Below are 22,004 nucleotides of genomic sequence, written 5' to 3'. Positions count from 1 at the left end.
TTCAAATAAATAAAAAGTGCTTAGGAGAGCGTGGGCAACCTTCTCTCAGACAGGAAGGAGCAGGCCTGCTTGGACCTGCCTGGGCGCTGCCAGAGCAGGAGGCCCTTGACATGACTGCCGTGCCCCAGGTTTCCTGTGACGTGCACATGGATGATGGCTAGATGGTGACTCAGAGTCAAGACTCTGGACTTAGAGAGGTGCTGGCAGTACAAACAGGGCTTTGGAGACTTGGAGGCAGGAGGGCCGTGCTGCCTGTGGGACACGGGTGCAGCCAGGTGCCCCAGTGCCTTGTCTTTGAGGGCACCACCATGTCCTGCAAGGCTTATGCCTGCAACGCATGGGCAGCCAAGCCTCATTAAATGTTCAAGCCCTGCTGTCCACTTGTCTTCCTTGTGGCTTGGGATGGGGAGGGGCCGAGGCTAGCTCCTGCCCAGCCTGGCCACTTAGACCCTGCACTGTCAGCGGCACCTGCCTATCCAGGAGGCCATGCAGCCCAACAGTGAGGCCAGAGGCAAGGTCACCAGGGCTGACCTGCTGGAACCCTTGGTACCTACCAGGTGTCCCGTCTGGCTGTGAGCTCAGTGAGGGCAGCCCAGCAGGGCACAGGGCCTGGTACTCACAAGGCCTCCATAACCCAGTCTCACCAGATTCCAGAGTGTGGGTAAGACAGTGGGCAGAGGGGGTGAGGAGATGGGTCAGGAGGGTCTGGGGAAGAGGGGTGGGGTAACACCAGGTCAGGCTGGGTCTCCTAGGCAGTTACGAAGGAGGCTGGGAACAAAGTCTCTGTCAGCAGGCCGGGTGGAGAAGACCTCAGATAGGCCCAGGGGAAGGGATGCTGTCAGGCTGCAGGAGGGCACTCCAGGGTGCCAACCACCTAAGGGACCCCACCATGTTGTCTCCCTCATCTGTGTGACCTCCTGGCTGCGCTCCTCCTGACGCCACGCAGAAGGTGGTGTCATTGTCTATCTCAGGCATGAGGACCCTGAGCTGAAGAGGGGTTGAGGGGTTCCCCGAGGTCACACAGCTGGCAAGGGCAGAGCTGGTTCACAAGAGGTCTGGGAAGCCCACTTTGTGGCCCTAGGAGAAAGTTCTGAGCAGCTCCCTGAAGTTAAGTGTAGACTCGCGGGGCTGCTGGAATACAGGGTAGCCCCAGCCAGGAGGGAGCGCACGTGTTGGTCAGGAGTCTCAGGCCCAGCTACGAGGGTTTGACCTGGAGCCAGGTGGGGGAAGGGTTTGGGACCATCCCCCTCCTCAGGACCCCTGTGCTCCACGCAGGCATCAGCAGTAGGCTCAAGGGCGCTCTGCAAGGCTCGTCTGACCCGAACCCCTGAGTCATTCTGCCACACTGATCCCAACTCCTCACTTGGGGCCGGCCTTCAAGGCCAGGCTTGGCCACCAGCCCCTGCACCCACCCTAGCCTCCTGGGCATCTATGGGGATTTCTCTGGGCCAGGCGCTGTTCTAGGGGGCAGTAGCCCCCAGATCATCAAGGCTCCTGCCCTCCCAGAGCGTGGGGAGGAGAGACACAGAAACAAGAAAATAAGGGAATAAGCCATTTCAGAGAGAAGTGCTGTGCCAGGAAAACCACCAGGTGGCATGAGGCGCTGACGTGGACAGGGTAGCAATGGATCCGGGCCCCGCGAGGAATCCAAGCAGAGGGAGCGCGGGAGCCCCGGCCCCGCACGAGGGAGGCGCCAGCGGCCCTGCTCCTCTAGGCTCCTCCCGGCCCAGAGCCGTCCCCGCCGGCCCTGCCGGATCCGCACAGACACGTTCTTTCCCTCCGGTCCCGGGCGCGGTGCAGCAGAGGACGATCCCGGGCAGACTCCAGCGCGGCGAGGGCGGACAGCCCTCGGCCCACGCGAGTCCCCCGGGGATGTCACAGCCTTAGTGCCAGGTGTGTCCCGGGCCGGACCTCGGGGACCTGCTGCTGTCACCCTAGAAGTGACAACCGCGGAAGTGGACAGACGGACACCGCAGCCAATGAGAACCAGGCTTCGGCGGGCGCGGCTCGCGCAGGCGCAGCTGCGGACACCGCCCCCCAGGCGATTGGGCGGCGCGGCGCGCGGGGCGGGGCTTCTGGTCGGGGCGAAGGGGCTTCCGTCGCAGCGGCGCCGCGGATGGCCGCGCTCCGCATCGCACTCCGGGGCTCGCTCTCGGCCGCCCGCGCCCGATCCCCACCCCTCGGCCGCCGCCCGCCGCCCGCGCGCCGCCCCGCCTCGGCCGCCGCCCGCGGGCCCGCCATGGAGCCGGTGCCCCGCTGGCTGGCGGGGCTGCGCTTCGACAACCGCGCCCTGCGCGCGCTGCCCGTGGAGACGCCGCCGCCCGGCCCCGAGGGCGCGCCGTCCGCGCCGCGGCCCGTGCCCGGGGCCTGCTTCAGCCGCGTGCGGCCCGCGCCCCTGCGGCAGCCGCGCCTCGTGGCGCTGTCGGAGCCCGCGCTGGCGCTGCTGGGCCTGGGCGCGCCGCCCGCCGACGCCGCCGCCCGCGAGGCGCGCGAGGCCGAGGCCGCGCTCTTCTTCAGCGGGAACGCGCTGCTGCCGGGCGCCGAGCCCGCCGCGCACTGCTACTGCGGCCACCAGTTCGGCCAGTTCGCCGGGCAGCTGGGCGACGGCGCCGCCATGTACCTGGGCGAGGTGTGCACGGCGGCCGGCGAGCGCTGGGAGCTGCAGCTCAAGGGCGCCGGCCCCACGCCCTTCTCCAGGTGGGTCGGGGCCGGGGCCGGGGCCGGGGCCGGGGCGGGCTGACGGCTGGAGGGCCGCCCACGCCCGTGGTGGGGCGGCGAGCGTGCCCGCAGAGCCCTCCTCCCCAGTTGGGTGTGAGATGGAACTCCGGGGAAGTTCGATCTAGGGACGTAGAACGTGAGGGTGGCAGCGTTCTGGGGAAGGGACCAGCTCGTGCCGAGGCCGTGAGGCCAGAACAAGAGAACAGGAAGGAGGTGCTGTGGCCACGGGGCCGCCTCCTCTGCTGACCTGCTGCTGCCGGGTGCCCCTGACCTCTCTGACCCGCTCAGCGCCGGGGATCCTGCTCCTGTCGGCGGAGTGTCTGATCCCCCGGCGCTGGCAGCCGCCCATGCTCTCTGCTGGTAAACAACCCGAGAACTTGGGAGCCACTCCTGCAGTAAACGGTCATGCTTACTGAGCGTTCAGCAGCCGCTGCCCACGGCAGGCGGGTGACTTGCCAGGCAGCCTCACGGACAGCACGTGCCTTCCTCTAGTGCTGGGTGGGCAGCCTGCTTCTCTCCAGCACCCTGGGCATGTTCTTGTCCACTCACAGATGATTGCTGTGCCCTCAGTGCCCTGGATGGGTACAAGGCCCCTCAGTCCGCACTCCCAATGCCTGTTCTCCCAGGCACAGGCTTCCAAGCACTCCTGGGCCAGCCGTGTTGTAACCCGATCCAGCAGGGTGCTCTTCCTGTGGGTGGCCTGCTTGTCAGCTGCAGACGGTGCTGACGGTCCATTTTGCTCTTTTCCACTAAACAGTTCATATTTGTTAAATGTTAAATGTCATATTTGTTAAATATTTAGTCCATATTTGTTAAATGCTTGTTGAATGGCTAAAAAATTACACCTAAGTTGGCAGATTATGTTCAAAGAAATCTTGACAGTGTGTCTCTCCTCCGGCCACTCCCCTGTGCTCTGACCTCCCCTCCCTCCAGGACTGACCATCTCTCCCTGCACAGCGCCCCCCACCCCCACCAACACCATCTCAGATCCTCAGAATAACTGGTTCTTCCTCATCTCCCAGTCTTCAGACTTTTCTGTCTGTCTCTGAAGTTCCCTGAGTGAAGCTTGGCACCCCTACCACCGCCTGGAACAACCTGCTCAGGACTGTGCCCTGGTGGCCGAGGGGAGAGTGTCTCCCCTTGGAGTGACATGTAAATGCTTCTCACCACGGGGTCTGCTCTTCCTTGAGCATTTTAAAACTCAAGTCTTCAGTATAAAAAATGACTTCCAAGAGCAGATTCTCTAACAGAAAGGTTCATCTTTATAACTGGCAAAAATAAATTGTCCAAATGAACACATAAAGTTTAAAGTCTGTGTTTCCATACCTGAGGTCTGCTAGAATATTTTTTCCTTTAAAAGAAAGGAATCATTTGATTCTTACTCAAGTTTGTGCCACCCTCCACCCCACCACCATGTGTCCTGGGGTCTCCAGCCTCAACGAGACTTGAGGCTGAAGTCCAGAGTGTCCATGAATGGCTTAAGGCCAGTTGCAGCTGGAGTCCCCAGGTGTGGGTTTTGGGGGATAGGCAGGTAGCTTCTTGCCTCTGCCTCCTGCCTGCCGTGGGATTTGGGATTCCATGACAGGCCTCTCCTGGCAGGTGCAGAGGAGCTGGTCCTTAGCTGGGTCCATCGCAGGCACAGAAGGGACTGTTGTTACGTGCCCTGTTGGCTCTGTGGGCGGGGGGGGGGGGGGGGGGCGCTGCCCTCTGAGGCCCTTTTATCCTTGCTGTGTAATCTTTGTTCAGTTCTGGCTTCTGCTTTGGCAACCTCGCCCTGGGCAGGAAGACAGGCCGCTTGTTTTCAGGATCATTTTTACCAGATTCAAGATTAGCTTGGGCAGTGCTGGCTTCCTGCTGAACAACATGAAGTTTAGCTGTGCTGAGAAGTAATTCCCAGGGCCGGGGGTGGAGGGAGTGGCATTTGAGGACAGGTTATCCTGGCACAGTTCCTCGGACAGACTAGAAGGAGGTGAGTGGCGTGCAACTGTGCACTCAGGGTCACACTGGCCAGAGGCAGGCACACTCACCCTGCCAAGAGCCCTGGGTGACTGCCAGGCCTGGTTTCCAGAGGCATCGCTCTGGGGTGAGCCATACTCAGGGTCCCAGGTAAGGGTGAGGTAGGAGGCCGAGATCCATCCCCACACACGGAGGCCTGCGGAGCCCCGAGTGCCAGTCTGGGTCTGGTCTTGACTGACTGTGGGCCTGGGCCCCAGCACCCAGGCTCACTCTGGGCCCAGGTCTGGCCTCTTCCTGGCAGAGGCTGTGTGCAGCAGGGCAGCAGGCACCCTCACTCAGCCTTGGAGTCCTTCCAGGCAAGACAGAAGTTGTGCTCATCACCTCCCCATGTATTTTTGTTCTTTCCCTAGAGAGCTTTCTAAGTATCGCAGGTGCCTTCCTGCCTGGGAGAGCACTGGGATACTGCTGTGTCCCGGGCTGAGCTGGGAAGGCAGGCCTGACTCCAAGTGCGAAATCCAAACTTACTTTGTTGGTGTGTTTGCTGGATGGGGGCTCTTACAGGCCAAAGGGTCCAGCCCCCCATCTGATAAGGAGGGGCTGAGGACATGGCTCCTGCGGGCCCGCTGTTCTGGCTGTACCACTTTCCTTTTTTAATATTAAAGAATAGTAGCATCTCCAGTCCTGCACATAAGAAGCTTGGAAGTCACCAGTCCGTCCTAATGACAAGTAAAAAGCTGAACAAACTGCAAGCTGAGCAGCTCTTCTTCGATCCGTCAGAGAGTTGAGGTCCCAAGGCGAACCCTGCCCCACACTGGAGAGGCCAACAGGTGGATACAGACAATCCTAACTTCCCGGGGCAGAAACCCCCGCAGGATCCTTGCCCTGAAATAATGAATCGCTGGAGGCTCAGTGTGGACAACTCAGTTAAAAACTCCAAGGGGACCCCGTCATAAGGGGTCTCCACTTTCCTACAAGGTTTATCTCCTGGAATTCTACCAGGTGCTCACAGTGAATACTGGAGAAAAATCCCTTGCGCTTCTGGCAGGGAGAGAGGAAAAGGAACCATTTGAAATAAACCACAGCACTCTGTTCCTAACGAGGCAGCCCTCAGGGGAAACTGTTGAACCAGACCCTCAGTGACCTGGGGAAGGGAAGTACCCAACTCCAGACCCCTCCCACCTTCCTGTCCCACCTCGAGGGGGATGGCTGAGCAGTATGATAGACATCCACAGTGCAGGGGCCTAGGCTCACTCAGAGATGCAGGCCCAATCGTAGGGCTGTAGGACACTCCCTCCCCCACACCTGTGCTCACCGCTTCATCAGTAAAGGTCTCTTTACAGCAGTTCCTTTACCCAGTACATCATGCCTGGCCATTGAGAAAAAATTACAAGACCTACTAAAGGCAAAAAACACAGTCTGAGGAGACAGAGCAAGCATCAGAACCAGACGTGGCAGGGGTGTTGGAATTATCAGACCAGGAGTTTAAAACAACTATGATTAATACGACAAGGGCTCTAATGGTGAAAGTAGGCAACATGCAAGAACAGATGGGCAGTGTAAGCAGAGAGACGGAAATCCTAAGAAAGGGCCAAAAATAAATGAAAGCAATTTCTAGCAAAAACACTATAGTGGAATTGGAGAATGCCTCTGATACCACTCGTAAGCATACTGGTAGACTGGACACGGCTGAGGAAAGAGTCTCTGAGCTTGAGAATACCTCAGTAGAAACCTCTAAAGATGAAAACCAAAGAGAAAAAAGACTGAAAAAAACGGAACAAACTATCCAAGAACTGGGGACAACAGCAAAGGCTGTCACGTGTGTAATGGGGATACCAGAAGGGAGAAAGAAAGGAATATTTGAAACAGTAATGACTGAGAATTTCCCAAAATTAATGTCAGACCCCAGACAGATCCAGGAAGCTCAGAGAACACCAAGCAGGACTAATGCCCAAAGTTACTACATGTCGGCATGTCAGTTTCAAACTACAGAAAAGAAGAGATAAAGAAGAAAATGTGAAAGAAGCTAGAGGAAGCAGACACCTTCCCTACAAAGGAACCAAGGTAAGAACTACATCCACCTTCTCAGAAACCATGCAGGCAAGGAGAGAGTGGAGTGAAATATTTAAGATGTTAAGGAAAAAACCCCAACAACCTAGAATTCTGCACCCTGCGAAATTATGCTTCAAAAGTGAAGAAATCAAGACTCTCTCAGACAAAAATTGAGGGAATTTGTTGCCATTAGACTGCCTTGCAAGAAATGTTAACGGAAGTTCTTTAGAGAGAAGAAAAATGATACAGATCAGAAACTCAGATCTATGTAAAGGTAGAGCACAGGAGAAGGAATAAGTAACAGTAAAATTAAAACATTTCTTTTTCTTAATCTAGCAGATACCTGTTCTAAATAATAGTAGCAACGCTGTATTCGACTGTGCGTGGTGATGTATACATGTTCCTGTGTGTGCTGATGTGCAAGCGAAATGAATGCCAGCGAGGATGCAAGGGGTGGGTGGGAGGGATCAGGGCGGTTCTGTTATTATGAGTATCACACTACTGGTGAACTAGACTTGGCTTAGTTGTAAATGTATATTGCAAACTCTAGGACAGCCACTTAAAAAAAAGTTTTAAAAAAATATATAACTGATATGCTGGGAGAGAACTGATGAGAAGAGAGAAAATGCAACCACAAAATGTTCATTTAAAACCACAAAAGGCAGAAAGAGAGTGAAAAGATAAAAGTAGAGGACGGGAAGGAATGTGCGTGTGAACCCTATTCTCAGTCATTACAATGAGCGGCAGTCTGTGCACAACAGTTACAACAGAAGAGGTGGTCAGAGTGGATCAACAAACAAGACCCAAGTGGATGTTGTCTCCAAGATACCCACTTTAGATATAAAGATAGATGCCAAGTAAAAGTAAAGTGATGGAGGAAGATCACCACGCTGACACTACCCAGAAGAAAGCAGGAGAAGCTATATGGATTCCAGAAAGAGGGGACTTAAGGCAAGTTATCAGGGATAAAGACGGGCATGATGTAATGATAAAGGGGTCAGTTCTCTAAGACGACATAAGAGTGCTTACCATGTCTGTGACTAACAACGGAGGCTCCAAGTGGGTGAGGCAAAAACTGATGGAACTGCGAGGAGGAACTGATGAGTCCTCCCTTATAGCTGGAGACCTCAGCACCCCTCTCAGAAGCGCACAGACCCAGCAGGCAGGAAGTCACTAAGGACAAAGCTGCATCCAACGACTGGATAGAACGGACGTCTGTAGACTGCTTCAGCAACAACAGAACACATGTTCCTCTCAGGCCCACGTGCAACACTCACCAAGACAGACCATATTCTGGGCCATAAAACACACTGTAACAAATTTAAAAGAATAGAAATCATGCAAAGTATGCTCACAGGCCACAATGGAATTAAACTAGAAATCGATAACAGAAAGATGGCTGGAAAACCCCAAAATACTTGGAGATTACACTTCTAAATAACAGTCAGAGAAACCTCAAGAGAAATTTTAAAATATTTTGAACTAAATAAAAATGAACATACAACTTAAAATTTGTAGGCTGCAGCAAAAGCAATGCTTTGAGGGAAATTTATAGCAGTAAATGCATATAACAGTAAAGAAGAAAGATCTAAGGGCTGGCCCCATGGCCTAGTGGTTAAGTTCAATGTGCTCTGCTTCCGCAGCCCAGGTTTGTAGGTTCAGATCCCAGGTGTGGACCTACACCACTCATCAGCCATGTTGTGGCGGTGTCTCACATGAAAAATAGAGGAAGATTGGCACGGATGTTAGCTCAGGATGAATCTTCCTCAGCAAAAAAAAAAAAAAAAAAAAACCCGAAACCAGTCATCTAAGCTTCCACGTTAGGAAACCAAAATAAAGAAGAACAAATCAAATCCAAAGTAAGCAGAAAAAAAGAAATAATAAAAATCAGAGCCGGAGTCAATGACACTGAAATAGAAAATAGAAAATCAGTGAAACCAAAAACTAGTACTTTGAAAAGATCAATAAAATCAATAATTCTCCAACCAGGCTAACTAAGAAAGAGAAGACACAAATTACTAGTATTAGAAGTGAAAGAGGGGACATCATACAGATACAAGCGATATTAAAAGGCTAATAAAGGAATATTATGAACAACTCTTTGCTTACAAATTTGATAACCTAAATGAAATGGACCAGTTCCTGGAAAGACACAATCTGCTGAAACTCACACCAGAAGAAATGGACAATCTGAATGGCTCAGTTTCTATTAAAGAAATCGAGTCAACAATTAATAACTTTCCAAAACAAAATACCAAACCCAAATGGGTTCACTGGTGAATTCTATCAAACATTTGAAGAAATTATACCAATTGTCTACAACCTCTTTCAGAGGATAGAAGCAGAGGGAATACTTCCTAACTCATTCTCCAAGGCCAGCATTACCCTAATACCAAATCCAGACAAAGAAAATGCAAGAAAGGAAAACTACAGACCAATATCTCTCGTGAACATAGATGCAGAAATCCTCAACAAAATACTAGCAAATCAAATCCAGCAATATGTAAAAAGAATTATACACTATGACCAAGTGGGATTTATTCCAGGTATGCAAAGCTGGTTCAGCATTAGAAGATCAATAGGGGGCCGGCCCCGTGGCCGAGTGGTTAAGTTCACACGCTCCGCTTCGGCCGCCCAGGGTTTCACCGGTTCGGATCCTGGGCATGGACATGGTGCCGCTCATCAGGCCACGCTGAGGCAGCATCCCACATGCCACAACTAGAAGGACCCACAACTAAAAATATACAACTATGTATCGGGGGGCTTTGGGGAGAAAAAGGAAAAAATCTTTAAAAAAAAATCAATAAATGTAATCCATCAGATCAGGCTAGAGAAGGAAAATCACATGATCATTATCAGTAGATGCAGAAAATCCAACACCCCCATTCATGATAAAAAAGTTAACTAGGAATAGAGAGGAACTTTCTCAAATTGGTGAAGAATATCTACAGAAAATCTACAGCTGACATCTACTTAATGATGAGAACCTCAGAGCTTTCCACTGAGATCAGGAGCAGGGCAAGACGTCCCCTCTCACCACTGCTTTCAGCGGCCTACGGGAAGTGCCAGGAAGGTGGCAAGACGGGAATCAAAGGCATGCAGATTGGGATGGAAGAAATAAAGCTTTGTTCACAGATCAGCTGTGTAGAAAATCTCAAAGAAATAAAAAAATGAGCTAATAAGCAGTTGTAGCAAGGTTGCAGGATGCAAAATTACTATACAAAAGTCACTCACTTTACTATATACTGCAATGAACAAGTGGAGTTTGAAATTAAAAACAATACTAACACATAAAAACCTGCACACAGATGTTTACAGCAGCTTTATTCATAATTGCCAAAACTTGGAAGCAACCAAGATGTCCTTCAATAGGCAAATGGATAAATAAACTGTGGCACATCCAGGCAATGCAACATTATTCAGCACTAAAAAGAAATGAGCTATGAGGCCGTGAAGAGACCTGAGGCAACTTAAATGCATATGACTAAGTGAAAGAAGCCAGTCTGAAAAGGCGACGCGAGTGTGATTCCAACTGCACGACATTCTGGAAAAGGCAAAACTATGGAGACAGTGAAAGATCAGGGGTTACAGGGGAGGGATGAACAGGAGGGGCAGAGGGGCTTTTCAGGCAGTGAAAATACGGATACACGTCAGACATTTGTCCACACACTTGGAATGCACATCAAGAGAGAACCCTCATGTGAACTGTGGACTCCACGTGATGCTTATGTGGTGGTGCAGGCTTATCAGTTCTAACAGCTGTGCCAGTGAGGTGCAGGCTGTCGATACTGGGGGAGGCTGTGCGTGTATGGGGGCAGGGAGTGTATGGGAAACCCCTGAACCTTCCGATCACTTCTGCTGTGAACCTAAAACTGCTCTGAAAAATAAAGTCTTAGACAAAAATAGAGGCTTAGTGTAAAAAAAAGTTGAAGCCACACAAGCCTGTGTGCAGTGGTCCGAGATCCTTCCCCTGCTACAAATAATGCTGTTGTGTATATTATCGTGAGAGTGTTTTTGTAAAATAAATTCATAAAATCAGAATTGCAGATTCACAAGTGTGCATGTGTAACACTTCGAGTGGGTTGGTCCTGTTGGAGCCTACATAGCCTTCACTGTCCTTGGCATTAGTCTGGCCTCCAGCCACAGACCAGGCACTCCGTGCTGTGCTGCCAGACCTGAGATGACGTTGGGGCTTATCAGTATCTAGTATCACCCAGATCAGATGTTTTTGCTGTGATGCTCACACTGCTTGTAAACTTGTTTTTAAAAAGCCTTTAGGCTGCTTTCTTTGAGTCCCTTCCATTTGCTGCCCGACCAGCGCAGTGACCTCTGTGTTTGATTTCAGACAGGCTGATGGTCGCAAAGTCCTGCGGTCGAGCATCCGAGAGTTCCTGTGCAGCGAGGCCATGTTCCACCTGGGGATCCCCACCACGAGGGCCGGGGCCTGCGTCACGTCCCAGTCCACGGTCGTGCGAGACGCATTCTATGATGGTAATCCAAAATATGAAAAGTGCACAGTTGTGTTGCGTATAGCTTCCACTTTTCTCAGGTAATGCCGGGGTCCTTCGGGCCTGTCTACACGCGTGCTTTATCCAGTGGTGGATTTGTGCTTAGGCAGCTGGAATGTCTGGTAGAGGCAAATGCACTGTGGTGACACACACGGCGGGACTTGGCCCCTGGCTGGTCCCCACAGAGCAGGAGGGACTGTCCGTGAAGTAGACGCTTTGCTCCCGCGGGGAGGGAGTTACAGGGGAAAGGCACTGGGCATCTTCTGGGTCGGGACTCCCGTCCTGCATGTGGACAGCTGTGCTGAGCCTCCCACACTCGCTGTCCAGGCCCTTGTCACCACCGCAAGAGATGGGGGATGGAGCGGCAGCCACAGCCAGAGTGCTGCTGACCGGGCAGGGGTACCATGTGCACCAGGGAAGGGGAGCGGGACCCCGGGCAATGAGAGCTGGGTGCCCAGACGTGGGCTTCTGGGAAGGGGCACGTGCAGGGCTGCTTGTGGAGTTTGTGATGGGGAGCTGCATCAGACTCGCCGAGACAGGTTTCATGTTGCCACACGTAAGGGCTGTTGCCCGCCTGATGTGCTTCCTCGCTGCCCCGTCGTGCCTGGAGGCCTCTCTAGCTCTGTCTCTGGTGTGAGCCTGTTGGTCCTTGATGTCACCGTGCTGTCTGGCATCAAACACCTTTTGGTGCTGATCACCTGAACCCAGAGCTGGCAGGAGGCGGCTCTCGTGATCTTGTGGTTCTCCTGTCCGGTGGGCCCGACTGACCCAGACTGACCCTGTGCGTGTTGGGGGCACCCGGCACACTGTCACCAGGCCGGTCCCCAGGTGTCTGCCTGCTGCCCACACCTGAAGCTGACGGCCCCTGTCCTCTGGGGAATGGGAGGAGCCAGGGTAGCTGTCAGCTTCATCCCGGGAGGCCCAGGGTTTCACTCCACAGCAGCACCACTGGCATTTTGACCAGGTCATTCTTGCTGTGGGGCTGGCCTGTGCCTTGTAGGCTGTAGGATGGCATCCCTGGCCTCTACCCAATAGTTGCTAGTGGTAACCCCAGTTGTGACAACCAAAAATGTCCCTAGACGTTAACTCAGGTCCCCTAGGGGCATAAGGACCCCGGTGCAGAACCACTGCTGACCGCTCACAGGCACAGTGTCCGTAGCAGAGCTGGCCTGCTCGTCTCCCCACTGCGGGACGCCTCTTGGAGTGGGAGGATGAGCAGAGCCCTTCTTGTCATCATGGAGTCAGGGTGGGGACAGCTGTGTGGCTCCTGGCCCTCCGCAGATGCCCTGGGCTGCCTGGAAGTTGGCCAGAAGTGATGGTCTGTACTTGCATCATTGAAGGGAGAGATGTTTTTGTTGGTTTTGTTTTAATCAAGGTATTCTTCCCACTATGGGCTGCAAGATTGAGCAGCCAGACTCCTTTCTTTTTTCTTTTTTTTTGCAAGGAGGTGGGGTCTTGTTTAACCTGTTGAAAACACGGGTCTTCCCTCCAGGTTCGGCTCCTTTGAGATTTTTAAGTCCACAGATGAGCACACGGGCCGCGCGGGCCCCAGCGTGGGGAGAAATGACATCCGGGTGCAGATGCTTGACTACGTGATCGGCAGTTTTTACCCCGAAATCCAGGCTGCTCACGCCAGTGACAGTGTACAGAGGAATGCTGCTTTCTTCCGGGAGGTAGGTGGGGGCTGCACACCCCCGTCCCTGCGGGCAGACGCCAGATGTCCCCACCACCACCCGCCAGTGAAGACGTGGTCAGTTTTGGCTGATGGACAGTGGTTTTCACTTGCTGTTCCTGCCCTTCTGTCTGAGTCGCCCTCCTGTCCAAACCCTCCTCACCACCTGCTGGCTTTGACCAGGGCTGACTTCTCAAAAACACTGTGTGGAGGGTCATGGGTCCTGGAACAAACCAAGGGTCACTTTGGTTTTTTTTGTTGTGGTTTTTCTAAGGAAGACTGGCCCTAGGCCATGCCATCTTCCTCTATTTTATGCGTGGGACGCCTGCCACAGCATGGCTTGACAAGCAGTTTGTAGATCCTCACCTGGGATCCCAACCGGCCAGCCCCAGGCCACCAAAGCACAACATGTGAACTTAACCTCCGTGCCAGCAGGCCGGCCCCTGAAGGATCACTTTGTTTGAGCGGCGCTGATGGGGCCCACGTGCTGCGCACGCCTGCCACGCCCAGCGGGGCCTCCGCCAGCAGGGGAACTTTGGAGGGAAGGATTCTCCCTGGGTGGGAGCCTGGGTGCTGGCGGGTGCTGGGCACCTTCTGCGAGGGGCCTGGGCTCACAGTGGCCCCAACCACACACACCTTAGCCAGCCCAGTCTCTCGATCCAGGGGAGTTGCTGACTGCCCTGGCTTGGGTCTGGGTCCCCCAGGGTGATCAGGTGTGGCCCCCATCCCACAGGCAGTGCAGGTGTCCCACTGTGACGTTTAGAGTGCAGGGGGGTGCTGGGCCTCACCTGGTCAGGCTCCGGGCCTGCAGCATCAGTGGTGGAAGCAGAGGAGGGGGCGGGGCCTGAGGCCTGTCTGCCTGGGGCTGGAGGGCCCATGGGGCATCGCTCTTTGCTCCAGAAGTGGGTGCCGAGCAGGAGTTTGTAGGGCCCCCCTCCTGCACTGGTCACTCCCCTCCCCCTACCTGCGCCACACTCTTTCTTCCTGTCCTTCATGTGGGTGTGTGCCTGGGCCGAGGGACGCCAGGAGGAGGGGCTCAGCTCACGCCTGTGGCGGGTGACTTGGGCAGGTCACTCTGCCTCTCTGAGCTTCGGTCTCTGTCTGACTGAGAGGACGGTGCTGCCCAATTCCTGGAGCGTCCTCAGCCTGCATGAGGGTGGCATGTGTGAGCCAGCGTCTCTGGACGCTGGGCAGTGGGACCCTGGGTGTGGCCCTGCGTCTTGCAGGGCTCTGGCTGCCCCTGCGGTCACTGTGTTCTCAGGAGGCCTGGGGCCTGTGCAGTGGGCTGGGCGGGGGGTGAGCAGCAGGCCTGGCAGCCGGACCTGGCCTGGGCATGTCAGCCATTTGAGCCTCCTTCCCCAAGGGCCAGGCTGGCCCGCAGGCACAGATTTTGCCTGGTAATCAGGCAACCTCCTCATTTCCACATAGTCGTCCAACTGGCCTGAGTCGTGGGATCACCAGGGTTCCCTGATGTTTTGGTTTGAATAAAAGCCAAAATCAGTGAGTATATAAAAGAGATAGACGGTGTATGCAGGGATTAAAGCCCACACATATTGACTCATCCAAAATACTTTTTCCTCCTTGAATACTCTTAAGCCTTCTCCCCATGGCTGAGTGTTGGTTGGGATGACAGGGCACTGGGACAGACCCCACAGATGTCACCGGAGAGTGAGAACTGCTCAGAGGAGCACAGCTTCAGGGAGGGGGAGGGCGGGGAGTGACCAGTGCCCGTCCTGCCACAGGTGACGCGTCGCACGGCCCGGATGGTGGCTGAGTGGCAGTGTGTCGGCTTCTGCCATGGCGTGCTCAACACAGACAACATGAGCATCGTGGGGCTCACCATCGACTACGGGCCCTTCGGCTTCCTGGACAGGTGAGCAGCCCGGGGCTGGCATGTGGGCCTCGTGCAGTCCTGCTGCCCAGCAGGGATGCTGCCGGGAGGGGCTCTGACAGTGGGCACCGTGGAAGGCCCTGTGACACATGCGGTGCTTCTGTCAGCGCTTTGTTCAGTGTGCAGTTCTCAGCAGCGCCTGCTGGGCCATCCCCAGAGGCAGGAGTCCCCTGGAGAGTTTTGAGCAGAGATGCATTTTTAAAAGGGTCCCTCCACTCCTGAGTTGAAAACGGACAAGAGGGGCAGGGCGGGGGCAGGTGATGAGCAGGAAGGGGCCGTGCCCAGCCAGGAGCATCCGCCCAGGGGCAGCGCTGGGCAATGTGGCTTCCCTGCTCCTGAGGTAGAGCCGTCAGGGCTGGTGGCTGATTGTTTGGGCAGGAGAGAGTGAAGGGCAGCTGCAGGGTCCTTGACCTGAGCCTATAGGGCCAAGGCCCCTGCCGGCCAGGGTAGGAGAGCAGCAGCCACACAGGCAGTGCCTTTGGGTGCTCCCTGGGGGCCTGCATCGTCTTCAACAGGTCCCCTTGAGCAACACCAAGGTTCTCTCACCCTATGTGGCAGGTACGATCCCGACCACGTGTGCAATGCCTCTGACAACGCGGGGCGCTACGCGTACAGCAAACAGCCCGAGGTGTGCAAATGGAACCTGCAGAAGCTGGCCGAGGCCCTGGAGCCCGAGCTGCCCCGAGAGCTGGGTGAGGCCATCCTGGCCGAAGAGTTTGATGCCGAGTTCCACAGGCACTATCTGCAGAAGATGCGCAGGAAGCTGGGCCTGGTGCAGGCCGAGCAGGAGGAGGATGCAGTGCTGGTGGCCAAGCTGCTGGAGACCATGCACCTGACCGGTGAGCATGGGCGGGTGCACACGCCACAGTGGGGGCTCCGTATTTTCGTTGTACTAGAATATACATAACGTGAAGTTTACCCTTTTAACCATTTCTCAGTGTATGATTCAGTGGCATCAGGTACATTCGAATTGTTGTGCAACCACTACCACCATCCATCTCCAGAACCTTCTCGTCTTCCCAAAATGAAAATATCCCCTTTAAACACCAGCTCCCCCCCCCCACCCCCCAGCCCCTGGAAACCTCTGTTCTACTTTTTGTCTCTGAATTGGATGACTCTAGGGACCTCATACCAGCGGATTCATATAGTTTTGGCTTATTTCTGGCTTATTTCATTGAACATAATGTCTTCAGGGTTCCTCAGTGTTGTAGTGTCAGGATTTTACTTCTTTTAAGGCTGAATATTCCACTGTCTGCGCCGACCACGTTTTGTTACCCATCATTTCCTCGTGCACACCTGGTTTTCACCCTTTGGCAATCGTGAGTAATGCTGCGGTGAAAGTAGATGTGCAGATGTGTGTTTGGGTCCCTCTTTTCAGTTCCTTGAGGTATATACATTTAGGAGTGGAATTGCTGGATCATATCTTTAACTTACCTGAGTGCTCTGGCTAGAACTTGTTGTACTGTGTTGAGTAGAAGTGGCTAAAGTGGGCCCATTTGTTGGTTCTGATCCAGGGGAGAGCGTCCAGTCTTCTGCGGTTGAGCAGGATGTTACCGGTGGGCTTTTATCAAGTTGAGGAAGTTTCCTTCTATTCCCAGTTTGAGTGTTTTTCCATTTTGCATCGGCTGCAGCGATCATGCTGCTTTACTCCTTCGTTTATACCCTGTCCTGGTCTGTCTAAGCTGCTATAATAAATGACCACACTCGGGGGGCTTACACAACAGACATTTATTTCTCACAGTTCTGGAGGCTGGACGTCCGAGGTCAAGGTGTGGCCTGGTCGGGTCATTGGTGAGGGCCCTCTTCCTTGTTGACAGACACGGCCTGCGTGTCGGGTCCTCACAGGGAGGAGAGGAGGAGCCAGCGCTCGGGCCTCTTCTCGTAAGGGCACTGATTCCAGGATGAGGGCCCAGCTCATGACCTGCCCGCCTCCCAAAGACCCCAGTTCCAAATACCATCACACTGGGGATTTGGGTTTCAATGTACGAATTGCGGGGAGAAACAAACATTCAGTCCATGAAATATCCTTGCATTCTGGGGATAAATCCCACTTGGTCATGGTATATAATCTTTTTACTATACTGATGGTTTGGATTTGCTAATATTTTCTTGAGGATTTTTACATCTGTATTTACAAGGGATATTGCTCGGTAGTTTTCTTCTTATAGTATCTTTGTTTGGCTTTGGTATCAGGGCAATGGTGGTCTCATAAATGAGTTAGGAAGTGTTCCCTCCCACGTTTTGGGAGAATTTGAGGACTTGGTGTTAATTCTTCTTTAAATGTTTGGTAGAAACCACCAGCAAAGCTCTCTGGACCTAACTTTCTTTGTTGGGAAGTTTTCGGTTTTTTTTTTAAATTTTCCTTCTTCTCCCCAAAGCCTCCCTGGTACCTAGTTGTATATTTTAGTTGTGGGTCCTTATAGTTGTGGCACATGGGACACCGCCTCAGCGTGGCTTCATGAGTGGGGCTGGGTCCATGCCCAGGATTCGAACTGGTGAAACCCTGGGCCGCCAAAGCAGAGCACATGAACTTAACCACTCGGCCATAGGGCCAGCCTCATGTTGGGAAGTTTTTGATCACTGATTCAATCTCCTTATTTGTTATATGACTATTTAGATAGTCTATTTCTTCTTGAGTCAGGTTTGGCAATTTGTGTGTTTCTAAGAGTTTGTCTATGGCATCTAAGTTGTCCCATCTATTGATACATAATTGTTCATAGTATTCTTAGTCTTTTGCTTCTGTGTAATCAGTAGTGATGTCCCTTCTGTCACTTCTGATTTTAGTTGTGTCTTTTCTCGTTTTCTTTGTTACTGTAGCTAAAAGTTTGTCAATTTTGTTCATCTTTTCAGAGTCAACTCTTGGTTTCATTGATTTTCTCTTATTGTTTTTCTGTTCTCTATTTCATTTATCTCTGTTCTAATCTTTATTATTTGCTTCCCTTCTGCTAACTTTGGTCTTATTTTGTTCTTTTCAGATAAGGTTATTGATTTGAGATCTTCTCTTTTTTTCCCCAAGTTGAAATATAATTGACATATAACATTATACAGGCATACCTTGGAGATGTTATGGGTTTGGTTCCAGACCACCACAATCAAGTAAATATCGCAATAAAGCAAGTCACATGAGTCTTTTGGTTTCCCAGTGCATATGAAATCTGTGTTTACACTATAGTCTGTTAAGTGTGCAATAGCATTATGTCTAATTACAAAATATTTTATTGCTAAAAAATGCTAACAGTCATCTGAACCTTCAGCAAGTCACTTTGTGCTGGTGGAGGGTCTTGTAAAAAACACACGATCTACAAAGCACAGTAGAACAAGGCATGCCTGTATTGGTTTCAGGTGAACACCTTGAATCAATATATGTACGTACTGTGAAATGATCACCACATATAGTTACAAATTTATCTTCTTGTGATGAGAGATCTGCTCTTTTCATGTAGTCATTTACAGCTATAAATTTCCCTACGAGTGTCGCCTTTGCTGTACCCCGTGTTTTGGCATGCTGTTTTCACTTTCATACCTCCTTCTATTTTCTAATTTCCCTTGTGATTTCTTTTTAGACTCACTGGTTGACTGCATTGTTTAATTTTCACATTACTTGTGAACTTTCCAGTTTTCCTTCCGTTTGTGATCGCTAGCTCCTTTCCACTGTGGTGTGAGAAGATACTGGTCTTTTTAAATGCATCAAGACTTGTTTTATGGCCTAACCTGTGGTCTGCCCTGGAGAATGTCCCGTGTGCACTGGAGACGATCGTGCGTCCTGCTCTGGTTGGATAGAATGCTCTCTGTGCATCTGCTTGATCTGGCTGGTTTGCATGTTGTTCAAGTCCTCTGTGCCCTTACTGATCCCCGTCTGGATGTTTCATCCATTGTTGAAGGCAGAGTGTTGAAGTCTGCAACCTTTACTATAGAACTCTTCTTCTCTGTCGCCCTTCAATTCTGTGAATGTTTGTTTTATATATTTGGGGCTCATGTGGTGCCTATGTTTATAATTGTTACATCTTCTTGATAAACTGACTTTTATCAACATATAATGCTCTTCTTTGTCTTTCAGACAAAGCCTCTTTTGTCTGAAATGAGCATGGCTGCCCAGCTCTCTGGGTCACTGTCTGCATGGGGTATTTTCCCAACATCTCTTTCAACTTACTCAAGTCTAGAGTGAGTATCACATAGACAATGTGTGGTTGGATCATGTCTTTTTTAATCCATTCTGCCAATCTCTGCCTTTTGACTGGAGATTAGTCCTGTTACTTTTAAAGTGATTACTGATAGGAGAGACTTGTGTGTCTCACATCACTTCCGTCACTCATCTTCCCTGTGGCTGCTTTCAATGTTGCGTTGGTTTTTTCTAGTATACTGCTTTGATTCCCTTCTCATTTCCTTTGTGTGAATTTTTGGGATGTTTTCTTAGGGGTTATGGTGACATTGGGTTTTAACAAGTCAGCCTGAGGGCCCCACAGTGTGTGTTACATGTTGAGCCCGGTGCTGGGTATGTTTCTGTGGCTTCTCCTCGACACACAGCTCCTAGAGTAGGCAGTGGGGTTGCAACAAGGGCCAGGGGTGACCTCAGTGCCTTTGCTCTATTTACCCATTTTACAGATGAAGAAATCAGGGCTTGGAGGCCTTGAGAGAGTGACTCACCACATTCAGAGTGGTGGCCGAGCTGGGTGGTAGAGGGTTGGGGCTGAGGAACAAGCTGGAGAGGAGTGGTCAGGAGTCCCTGGACCTGACCCTGAGGAGAGCTCTGCACACCTGCTGGATGGACGAGTGTGGGTCAGTCTGGTGTTCAGATGGGGTTGCGGAAGGGCATGCCAGGGCCCAGCCCCTGCCCCCAGCGCCCTGAGCAGCTGCATGTCACAGGTGCTGACTTCACCAACACCTTCTACTTGCTGAGCTCCTTCCCAGCTGGGCAAGAGTCTCTGGGCCTGACCGAGTTCCTGGCTGCGCTGACCACACAGTGTGCCTCCCTGGAGGAACTGAGACTCGCCTTCCGACCCCAGATGGATCCCCGGTGGGTACTCAGGTCTTGTTTTCTTGGAATTTGTTTCCAGAGAGGGAGGAACATTTAGAATGGAACGTGCACAGTAGGGAATGTTGGAGACAGTGAGCTGGGGGCCCAGGCAGCTGTTCCGCTCCCAGGAAGGGTGGGTGGTCAGGTTCCTGTCCCTGCGGTGCTGGGTCAGAGGGACGGCCAGGCAGCACGGGCTAGCCGATGATGGTCTCTGTGCTGGGGTGGCTTCGCAGAACAGCTCTTGGGTCTGCCCAGGAAGAGCCTGTGGGCCTTCAGGTTTCCAGCCAGAGCATGCTTTGCCCACCGTCTCCCACTGGGAAGAACCCCGTGTCCCAAGGGTGTGGCCCATACTCAGGATCAGACACTGAAGTGCTGGTTGTAGGTTCTGACAAATAATAAACCAACAAATTGTGATGAGGAAGGAATTTAATATAGCAGTGTGGGCACTGGACTGATGGCTCCCAGGATGCAGTGGGGAGGACCAGCTGGTAGGACCTGCCGAATACAAGGCCAATACGACTGGGGAAGGGGTTTCGGGGCCTGTCCCCCCAGACTCTTCTGGAAGTGGGGAAGGACCCAGCCCTATGGGCACAGGAGGAGTGACAGCAGTGACTTCCTCCTGGAGGAAGTTGGTGCTGGGTTGGGATGTAGGCAGGTGCCAAGCAGCAGAGAGATGGTGTCCTACCCACCCCAGGGGCCCGCCCAGTCAGCCCGAGGCACCTGTCCCTCGGGGCACATCTGTGCCCTGCCGCACGGAGGGGCTGCTGCAGAACAAGGGTGGACACTTGGTAGCTGCCCCCTGTGCCTGCCTCATGCGTCAGGCCAGGGCTCACTCCCAGTGGGGCTCTAGGTAGGGGTGTGGCATCGAAGTCCCTGGTGGTCTCAGGACACAGTCCACAGCCGGTGGTGGGGATGCTGCAGCCTCCTGGATGCACCTCATGCTGCCCACTCCGCACAGGCAGCTCTCGATGATGTTGATGCTGGCACAGTCGAACCCGCAGCTCTTCGCGCTCATTGGTACCCGGGCAAACGTCACAAAGGAGCTGGAGCGCGTCGAGCAGCAGTCGCGGCTGGAGCAGCTGAGCCCGGCCGAGCTGCTGAGCAGGAACAGGGGCCACTGGGCCAACTGGCTCCAGGCATACAGGTGAGGCCAGCCCTGTGTCCAAGGTCAGCGATGCTCTGGGTCATCAGAGCGCTGATGGCCAGTGTCACCATCTCCCCGTGAGGTAGCTGCAGACAACCCATGCAGGGGACCAAATGTGGAGGGTGGGGTTGCATCTGCTGGAAAGCTGAGCTGGGGTGTGATTCCAGAGCCCGGCTGGAGCAGGACAAGGAGGGTGCCGGGGACCCGGAGGCCTGGCAGGCTGAGCGTGTGCGTGTCATGCATGCCAACAACCCCAAGTACGTCCTGCGGAACTACATCGCACAGACTGCCATCGAGGCTGCCGAGAGTGGGGACTTCTCAGAGGCAAGCGCACACCGGTCCCTCCTCTGCCCATGGGCCTGTAGCGAGGGCTGGGCCTGGGAGGGAGGGAGGCCCCAACACCTCCCCTTGCTCTTCTCCAGGTGCGGCGGGTGCTGAAGCTGCTGGAGGCCCCTTACCACAGGGCAGAGGAGGCTGCTGAGGTCTCAGAGGCGGCAGAGCCTGAGGGGGCTGGTGGGGCGTCCGGCAGGCGGCGCTCCTACAGCAGCAAGCCCCCGCTCTGGGCGGCAGAACTGTGTGTGACGTGATCCTCGTAAACCGCCTTGGAGGCCTCCACGCCTGGAGGTCCCAAGGCCCTGAGTCCTGCTGAGTCCATGAGGCGGTGCCCAGCCAGTGCACAGCCCCCCACACCCGTCTCTCCATGACGGCAGAGACGTCCAGTCAGGCCCTGACCCGTCTCTGTCTGACGCCAACTCAGCAGCACAGCACGGCCCAGGTCCACACGCTCCCTGTGAAGAGCCGCTTCTATGAGGACAAGTGCCCAGCAAGCCCGGCCTGGGGATGTGGCAGCCCCCGCCCACCTTTCCAGCCTGGGGGTGTGTGGGTGGTGCTGGCACTGCATAGCTCCTGCTTGTCAGGGAGACACAGCCCCTAAATAAACCAGTAGCTTCCTCCACCCATCTCTGTGTGGTCATTCTGTCCCTGCCTTGGCTTCAGGACCCACCCAGGAGAGACCAGTGCTGAGGGGCAGATGGCCCGTCTGCCACACGCCC

At 53.5% G+C, this 22,004-nt stretch overlaps 2 protein-coding genes across 6 annotated transcripts in view; one reads left to right on the top strand and one right to left on the bottom strand.

Moving 5' to 3' along the window:
- The first annotated feature begins 2,080 nt into the window (after positions 1-2,080).
- Positions 2,081-21,907, top strand: SELENOO (selenoprotein O). The gene is made up of 9 exons (XM_044777208.2): positions 2,081-2,697; positions 11,069-11,272; positions 12,724-12,904; positions 14,646-14,776; positions 15,353-15,633; positions 19,658-19,808; positions 20,767-20,952; positions 21,120-21,276; positions 21,375-21,907. The coding sequence occupies exons 1-9, from the start codon at positions 2,117-2,119 to the stop codon at positions 21,546-21,548; spliced, it is 2,046 nt and encodes a 681-aa protein (XP_044633143.2). The 5' UTR covers positions 2,081-2,116; the 3' UTR covers positions 21,549-21,907.
- TUBGCP6 (tubulin gamma complex component 6) overlaps positions 20,217-22,004 on the bottom strand; it is a 29,327-nt gene continuing 27,539 nt past the window's right edge. For all 5 annotated transcript variants that reach the window (XR_011502512.1, XR_006532328.2, XM_044777143.2 and 2 more), the window contains one exon: positions 20,217-21,740. The gene's annotated coding sequence lies outside the window, so the exon portion shown is untranslated. The remainder of the gene's footprint in view (positions 21,741-22,004) is intronic.

The sequence above is a fragment of the Equus asinus genome, chromosome 4 (assembly GCF_041296235.1).
Source record: "Equus asinus isolate D_3611 breed Donkey chromosome 4, EquAss-T2T_v2, whole genome shotgun sequence".
Classification (NCBI taxonomy): domain Eukaryota; kingdom Metazoa; phylum Chordata; class Mammalia; order Perissodactyla; family Equidae; genus Equus; species Equus asinus.
Note: the sequence above shows the minus strand (reverse complement) of the source record. Positions and strands in the feature narration are given on the sequence as shown.